General features: G+C 36.2%; 1 protein-coding gene across 1 annotated transcript; it reads left to right on the plus strand.

Annotated features, from left to right (window-relative positions):
* On the plus strand, positions 1–1,374 carry LOC109190626 (nuclear transcription factor Y subunit B-3-like). The gene has a single exon (XM_019341158.1). The coding sequence runs from the start codon at positions 451–453 to the stop codon at positions 1,069–1,071; it is 621 nt and encodes a 206-aa protein (XP_019196703.1). The 5' UTR covers positions 1–450; the 3' UTR covers positions 1,072–1,374.
* Positions 1,375–9,616: the final 8,242 nt, after the last annotated feature.

The following is a 9,616-nucleotide window of genomic DNA, read 5'->3' on the forward strand; positions in this document are numbered from 1 at the left end:
GGACCTCACATTCTCTCCTTCCCCTCAACACAAAAATCTCAACCTCTACCGTGTCTTTCTCCTCTTCCAAACTTTCCGGCGTGTTGTCACCGGAGTAGTTTTCCGGTCGTATTTCCCTCCCGGCCAGTTCGTAACTCTTTCCTCGATTTCTTCCCTTATTGGCTCTTGTTCTAAGCTTCCTGGAGTTGAATTCTCTGTTCCGTTGTTTGAATTTATCTACTGTTAAACCCTAGTTTTCAGTTATATTTTCTATTTTGTTCGTAGAGGTTTGTTTTTGCTTAAAATTTTTAGATTCATGTTTCCTGATGATGATTTCCGGTGAAATCGTTGACTTTCTAGGGGCAAAAATGCTGTGTGAATGATGAAAACCCTAATTTCATCAGTCGTAGTGAAATAGTTTTCGTATTTTTTTTAATATTGATTTTTTATATACTCCAAAACTTAGCTTCAATGGCGGATTCCGACAACGAATCAGGAGGGCACAGGGACGGCCACGGCGGCGACAGCTCACAACGGGAGCAAGACCGTTTCCTCCCGATTGCGAACGTGAGCCGAATTATGAAGAAGGCGCTGCCAGCGAACGCGAAGATTTCCAAGGACGCGAAGGAGACGGTCCAGGAGTGTGTGTCGGAGTTCATAAGCTTCATCACCGGAGAGGCGTCGGACAAGTGCCAGCGGGAGAAGCGGAAGACGATCAACGGCGACGACCTGCTTTGGGCGATGACGACGCTGGGGTTCGAAGAGTACGTGGAGCCGTTGAAGGTATACCTGCAGAGGTTCAGGGACATGGAGGGGGAGAAGAGCGCCATGGCGGGGCGGCAGGAGAAGGACGGCGGCGGTAATGGCAGTTTCGCAAATATGGGGAACAGCGGGGGCAGTTACGTCGGTGGTGGGGAGGGCGGCGTGTTCGCCAGCGGCGGAATGGGTTCTCATGCTATGATGATGGGTCAGCATCACGGACACCTATACGGGTCCGGAGTGTATAACCAAATGGGCGGTGGTGGAGGGTCCGGAAAACCAGGGTCGGGTTACATCGGATCCGGCCCACCTGCTGCTGGTAGGCCAAGGTAGCTAGCTAGCTATTTCCACTTTTTGCTTGATTATGATTTATCATAATGGGGGGTTACGTTGCTGGAAATATCAATATATTGTATAGATATATAAATTATGTTAGCATATATGAAAATGTTTGGTTTTTGATTGGGTTAAGGAAGAACAGTGTTGTTGGTTGGGCCATTTGAGAAGATTGTTGGGGTAAAGAGATCAAATGGATAGGTTTGAGGTTAGGAGTTTTTACTTTTTAGTATTTGATGAATTGTACTCTGAATATTGTTGCATATAGTGCTACTAATTTCATGTAGTTATTAATTTTATATGGTACAAAACAAAAACAACCCCAAATTAGGTTGCCCTTTGGTGAAAATACAAGTCAGAGCTTATTAAGTGCTTCATTTATTTATAATTATATATGTAGGAAAATAAGGTTCAAATTGATTACTGAACGTAACATGACAATGTAATAAGGCCAGCAATTATTTTAGCAGGTTATTACCTGTTACGAATTGACATTTTTAATAAATTTTAATAATAAATTTTTTAAAAAAAGTTTAAAAAAAAACGATGAAAATGTCATTAGGCCAGCAATTTCACTTGATAGTAGGTTACCATCAATTTTAATTTTAGCAGGTTACCTGCTACGTAGTAGTTGAATTGACATTTTTAATAAATTTAATAATAAATTTTTAAAAAAAAAGTTTAAAAAAACGATGATAAGCAGGTAAAATTTAAAATTTATTATTAAACTTTATTTAAAAAATAAAATTTATATTTTAAAATTATTATTAAAAATTATTCAAAATGCCAAACTCAGCTACGACGGAAGCAGGTGACCTGTTAAAATTGATGGTAATCTACTATCCGGTAAAATTGCATACATTTGGAATGTTCAGTGACCTAATTGCATGTACGTTTTTAGAGTGTTCAGTGACTTAATTGCATTTTTTTTTTTGTTTAGTGACCTAATTGCATTTTCAGGTTACGTTCAGTGGCGGATTTGAATCTTATTCCTATATGTAAAGAAGTTGAAAAAGTATATAATTGACAAAAAGGTATAATAGAACCTCCATTTAATCTTTTAAGTAAGCGAAAAAGAGTAATTAAAACTAATTGTTATCTATTCACCACACCTAAAAGATTGAGTTGGCACTATGATAAATTAGACAATGGACAACCATGATTGCCAATGAGTCACTAGACATAGATGAAGACAGCTATGGCAATCCAAAACTAACACATATATGAGAATTGTGGATTGATATGGACTATTACGAAATCAATGACTAGATGTGACTCAAATTTACATTGAATCCAGGAAATTGAGGGCATGAATTAGTAAATGATAATCCCAATAACTAATCCCACAAATATGTTGCACAACTCATAATAATAAGTCGTATAACCCGAAAATAATGAGTTGTACTGAGTTGTACAACTCATAGCATCGGGTTGCATAACCCAAAATAATGAGTTGTACAACTCATAATAGTGAGTTGCATAACCCAAAACAATGAGTTGTACATCCAATACAGGCCATTGATGAGATTCGATTCTTAGTCTCTTATGACAAATTTCACCATTACGATCATTTAAGTTGCTCATGTGTATCATGAGTGATGAGTCAATGTTGTCTTAGATACACTACGTTGACTGAACCGATGGTACATTTTAAACCGCTTAACTGTTTTTTTTTCTTCTCAATTATATATTCACTTTGAACATACATACATACATACAGAGGCGGACCCACAGTGGGGGCATTGGGGTCAGCTGCCCCCACTCACCCCACCCCCACCTCTTATATAACCCTTGTATGTATATGTGTATATATAGTAGAAGTTTTAGTATAAGTATTAAAAAATAGAAAAATGATAACAGAATGTGACTTAGCCTAGTTGGTAGAGCGTATGATTGGCTTAAAGGTAGGCCAAGGTTTGAATTTGTGGCTGAGCGTGTGGTCTGTTTTCAATTTTTTTGACATTTTATTTCACGTTTTCACCATTAACACTATCTTTTCACATTATTTCACATTTTCAATATTATTAATAGTGCATATTGCTTCAACACAATAATATAATCTTCATTGATATTAATAATGAGATGAGATGTGTAATTTATAATGGATCTTTTATTCAAATTATTTTATCAAATTGAGTATATTCATATTTTGTTATGAATATTTTTATAATGTTTTGATGTGTTTTATAATTTTCCTATATCCAACATTATTTATGGTTATACTTTTTAAGTGTTTCATTTTTTTTTCTAATTATCAATTTTCCTTTAATATTTTGCCCTCGTTGAAAAAAATTCCTGGGTCCGCCACTGCATACATACATACATACATACATACATACATACATACATACATACATACATACATACATACATACATACATACATACATACATACATACATACATACATACATATATATATATATATATATATATATATATATATATATATATATATATATATATATATATATATATATATATATATATATATATATATATAGGATCCGGATCAGGTGAGGACCTAATCTTAGGTGAGGACGTGAAGACTAATCTTGTGCGTTTGTTTTTTTATTTGGATGGCCCAGTCACCCAGATTTGAGTTCTTGAGATGACATGGATTGATCTTTTTTGTTAAAGTGGGGTAGTAGTGTCTTTTTCTTTTTTTTTTTTTAAAGTGTGAACGCATGTGTAATCCTTGGCCAAATTGGTTTCCTATTTCCTTGGATCATCACCGTTGCAATTTGGAGCCGCGATTTCTTCATTATTGATTGAGTGTTCGCCCATGCAAACTAATCAGTATTTTTTATTTTTTTTCGCTCGTTCTTTTGAGTATAATATTGTCTATATTTGGATCGTCGTGTATATGTATAAATGCTTGGGTAGTACGATTGTGCATTCGTGTGTGTTGATTGTGCAACCTAGTGTTGTAAGTTGTACACTATAGGCTAGAGAGTTGTGCATTATAGCACATAGTTCAGTGCATCGTATGACATTGGGATGTCCACTATGATTTTTTGGCGGGGTTAGAATGCACAACAAATAAAGTTATCGATGCACAACACTCAGTATAGGAATGCACAACATTTTGTATAGGAATGCACATCTTTTAATAAGACTGATTTACCCTAAATTTATATATTTTAATATTTTAAAGGGATTTATTTTCTTAATCCGTGTGATTTGTTCCTTTTAATCTCAGCCCTACATCATTCTGATTTAATGGTCTAGATTAGTCCTTACGTCCTCACGTAAGATTAGGTCCTCACCTGATCCGGACCATATATATATATATATATATATATATATATATATATATATATATATATATATATATATATATATATATATATATATATATATATATATATATATTTCTTGTGACTGAGACAAACTCGCAATAATTACTTGAGGGTGTGCACTAGGTAAATCTTAATTTGTGACTCTAATTGACAAAGAATCACTTACCGACTTAAACCAGAAAAGTTAATAAATCACTCTCACGGAAAGTCGATTGATACATATAACATACTTGCATGCATGCATGTGTAGTGTAATTATACTTTTATATAAAGCACTTATTTTAGGCCTCTCATATACACACTCCTCATTTCAACCATCTTTATTTACTATCATATCTACATATATATTTTAAAAAAAGAGATTTTATCTTGTATGTATTTTTAAAGTTTAACTCGATCTTAACAAAATATATATCTTGTATGTATTTTTAAAGTTTAACTCGATCTTAACAAAACATAAATATATTATGAGTGATGACCACGGGATGAGTACTCAATATAAAATATCAATATTAATGTAATTTTATACCTTTTATGTAAATGGATAATATTTGTTTATCTAAGTAAATGTTGGGTTCATATCTAATGCTTTGAGGTTGATCCACTAAGCTATTCATCTTTTTGAAAAGCCATTTTAAATTTAGAGTGGATAATAATAAACGAGTTGGCAATGAGTCAAGAATTACTTATATAAAATTTAACCAATTCAACATAAAGTTTTTCCTTTTCAAAAAAAAACATAAAGTTTTTCCACTTAAATTATCGTTTTTTTCTTCTCAAAACAATGATATTATTACTTAAACAATCATTAGAATTGAAGATACAACAAATTACATATATCATTGATCATGATCCACTTTGCATCATGGAGCATAGTTCATAATTATAATATATAAATTATTAAAAAATTTAGATGTATCAAATATGAGTGAAGCTAAGGTTCATTATATTAAAATGACATTGATCACCAATTATTACTCAAACATATTAGTATCTATTTTTTTTTTTATAAATAAAATCAATGTTGCAAAATATATTATTAAGAAAATTCTATTGAAATCTTTTAAGGACACTCTGGAACGGGTAGGCTTTAATGATATTTGGATCAATGTTATAATGACTTGTATTTCCTCGTCCAGGTTGGCATTAATTTAGAACGGAGACCGATTGGAACAGTTCACACCAACGAGGGGTATTCGCCAAGGCGACGCAATGTCCCCGGCTATCTTTGTTTTGTGTATGGAACGGCTTAGCCACCTAATTGCGTCAAAGGTGAACAACAAGGTTTGGAAAGGTATTAAATTGGCCCCATCGGGACCTATTTTATCTCACCTCTGTTTTGCAGATGACATGGTCCTTTTTACCGAGGCGACATACGAGCAAGTGGAAGTGGTCCAGGAATGTTTAAAGTCGTTTTGTGAAGCTTCGGGGCAGAAAGTTAGTCTTATTAAATCACAAGTATTTTTTTTGAAAAATACTCCCCCCGGAATTGCACAAGAAATAGCTGCTAAGCTGGATATCGCAGAAACGAAAGATCTGGGGAGATATCTTGGTGTGCCTTCTTTACATGGCCGGGTAACATGCAACACTTATGTGGGCCTTTTAGATCGGATTTCTGCCAGACTGGAAGGATGGAAAGCAAAGACTCTCTCGCTAGCCGGGCGAGTCACTTTGGCAAAATCGGTACTGAACGCCATCCCGATTTATACTATGCAAACGGCAGCCCTCCCTAAGGGTGTCTGTTCGGAGATAGAGAAAAGGACCAGGCGTTTCATATGGGGCCGTGACGAACAATCCGGGAGCAATAAGATGAGTTTGGTGGCCTGGGACACAATCACTGCGGATAAAACGTGTGGAGGCTTGGGCTTAAGGAAATTGCAGACCATGAATGTGGCTTGTATGATGAAGCTTTGTTGGAGGCTCAAAACGGAACCAAATGCGCTCTGGGCAAGAACGATTACTACGAAATACCACCATAGCTTTGGCTCACACCTGGACAACACACGTAGAAGAAATACTTCCAACGCCTGGAAAGGGATCAGCGCTGCTAGAAAAACCTTAGAGAGCGGGCTCACGCATGTTGTTCGCAATGGGAAATCGACTCGGTTTTGGATGGACTCTTGGCTTACACCAAAACCTCTATATGAAAAGCTACGTGGCACACTGAGCCTCCCAGATCTTTACGCGAACGTGGACGAATACTGGGACAAGGTTAGAGGCTAGAAATGGGAGAAGCTACAGCGATCTCTTCCCACTGAAGAAATGGAGCGCCTCGCCGGTTTTTGCCTAGCGGACGAGAACATTCCAGATGGGTGGGGTTGGAGTCCAGATCCTCGTGGGTGTTTTTCGATCAAATCAGCGTATGGTTGGGCGGATACTTCTGAAAGACAGGAGGTTGAAAAAGTTTGGGGTCCTATATGGGCGCTAAGGGTTCCAGCAAGAATCTCGATGTTTATCTGGCTGGTTAAGCATGGGAGAATCTTAACGAATTATGAACGCACTAGGAGACACATCACATCTAATGAATGTTGTTATAATTGTGCAGGACAGCGAGAGGACTTGGATCACCTCTTTAGACGATGCGACGCTGCGAACCGTATTTGGAAACAATCTCTACAACGGCGAACGGAGGAGGCCATGCGCAATCTCGACTGGGAAAGCTGGCTTACGATGAACCTGCAGGGGGATTGTAAGCAAGGCTTTGGGGACGGATGGCCAGAGCGGTTTGGAGTCAGACTTTGGTGGCTGTGGAAATGGCGAAACGAGGCGGTTTTTAATGGCACTTTTTTGCCTATCGACCAGAAAGTGGACTGGTTACGGAGATGCGATAGTGAGATAGTTGCGGCCTTTGAAGGGAGAAGCTGGCCGATGCCGAGGCACAATTGGGGAGACGAAGCCGGTTTGATGTGGGAGAAACCAGACGAGGGGTGGTTAAAGTTAAATACAGATGGCAGCTGCAAGAGTGACGGCCTGGCAAGCTACGGAGGTGTCCTTCGGGATAATCACGATAACTGGCGTAGAGGCTTCATTTACAAAATTGGAAGATGTTCGAGTGCAATGGCGGAAGCGTGGGGCATCCTGCAGGGTTTGCGCATGGCTAAGGAGTACGGTGCCAGAAGAATAATCCTAGAATGCGATTCAAAGTTGTTGGTGGAGGCGCTAAGGGGGAGTGAAGACGGGCAGAATCAACACAACAATATTGTTCGTCGGTGTGTTAAAGAAGCGGAGAGGTTAGCAGAAGTGCAAATTATGCATATTTACAGAGAACAGAACCAACTCGCCGACAAGCTGGCCACGTGGGCGGCGATGCATCAGTTTGGCTATCACATACTTGAATTTCCGCCGAGGGAGATTGAGGATTTGGTTGCCCTTGACAGGATGGGAGCTTCGTCGATCAGACGAATCTCACAACAACGATCTGTTAATGTTATCTAGTTTTTCGATGGGTATCCCCCTCTTCACTGATCAAAAAAAAAAAAAAATGAACTACGATCCACCTTGCAACAACAACAACAACAAAATAAAAAAAAAAATTAAAAAAAAATTGAAAAAAAAACTATTTATCCAAAACCCTAAATCATAACCACTAGTGTATTTGCCGCCATTAATGTGGTTGACTTCTTTGACCTCAACTTCCATCAAATTTATTGAAAAAAATATCAAATCTCCAACACTACTTCAACCACCATACTCCATCCATCAAACTACCATCATATCCCTCACTTCTCACTACCATCATATCCCTCACTTCTCACTACTGGAAATTATGAAATTTCCGACCATCTGAAAGTGATCTTAAATCAAGTTGAAAGTCATTGTTCCGATCACTTTTGAAATCCGGAAAAACCTTTGTTGCTATTTCCGACCACTTTTTACTTTTGACTTAATTTAAAATCACTTTCAGGTGGTCGAAAATTCCATAATTTTCAGCAGTATCCATTAAAAAAAATAAAAATAAAATAAAATAATCCTCACTTCCACCACCAAACCCCCAAACCATCTCCATGGTCGAAACCACCATCACGTACCGTCCTTTAACTCTAGTAATTATTATCATCTTGTCACCTCTTTCAAAACTTTCCTGTTGCCAAAACTTATCTAAAAAATAGAAATCAAAAAAAAAAAAAAAAAAAAAAAAGTTGTACTCAAAAATTTGTTTTATGGTATTTGAACTCATTTTCATTTATAAATAATCATGCAATTTAAATTATTAAACTTCTATAATGAACTCAAATGAGTTTGTCCTCACACATAACCACCTAAACATAATTAGCATTGTGTGGTCTAGTTTCATCATCTCAAAGTGTTGGACCACGATTTGCACCCCTTCTATATGTAATCAAGAGAGCCTTCTAACAACATATTATTTAACAAGCTCCAAAAAATATAAATAAAATTTATACTAATCCAAATTTACATACTTTTTGAGTGTGAAAAAAATGATTTGCATTCATTTTTCTAATTTCATAGAAATACTTTGATAATCATTTTTTCATTTACACATTATATATTTTATGTGTATAAATATTCAAAATTATCTTCTCACATAAAAGAATTTAAATCCAATTTGGTCCGTCCCAATTTAGTAATAGTAAACTTCACTAAAAATGTTATCTCAAAATGATCACTCACATACCAATTTTCAACCCAAAAATAAATAAAATAAAAAATAAAAAAAATAAACATCATGGAGAGAAGTCATAAGAGAAAACAATTACAAAAACAAGCCATTAGTGAAGACCCCCAACCCCTCTATGGATTATGGATTATATTGTGTTGATCGAAGGAGATACACATATATGTGGTGAAGCTATGAGGGTGAACAATGCTCATTAATAATAAGCATTGTTATAACCCATGTTTTTCAAATGGAAAATAGAATAGGAGAGTAAAATTGAAAAGTATTCATGTTTAGAAAATAAATAGTTTAAAAGTATTTTTATTTTAGAAAATAAAATATAAAAGAATTATTATTAGGAAAAAGGGCTGATAATGTAAATTAGATCGGGTTAGATCGCGAGTTCACGACTATGCTATGAATATAAATATGAATGTACGTAGTGAACACGTGAAAAGTACGCTTAGTCAGTCAATCGGTCTACCGAGTAGACAACTGAGTGGATAAGACTTTGCTATATAATGAGCTGAGTAGAAGATGATTACGAGTGACTTTGTGTTACAATGTAGTGAATATGACAACTGAAGGGAGGAGCCCCCTATTTATACTAAGTAATTCAGTTA

This window comes from Ipomoea nil, unplaced genomic scaffold (assembly GCF_001879475.1).
Source record: "Ipomoea nil cultivar Tokyo-kokei standard unplaced genomic scaffold, Asagao_1.1 scaffold1576, whole genome shotgun sequence".
Taxonomy (NCBI): Eukaryota; Viridiplantae; Streptophyta; class Magnoliopsida; order Solanales; family Convolvulaceae; genus Ipomoea; species Ipomoea nil.

Bases quoted from the DNA above. Each gene is read 5' to 3' on its own strand.
- LOC109190626 (XM_019341158.1), top strand. From the start codon at position 451: ATGGCGGATTCCGACAACGAATCAGGAGGGCACAGGGACGGCCACGGC.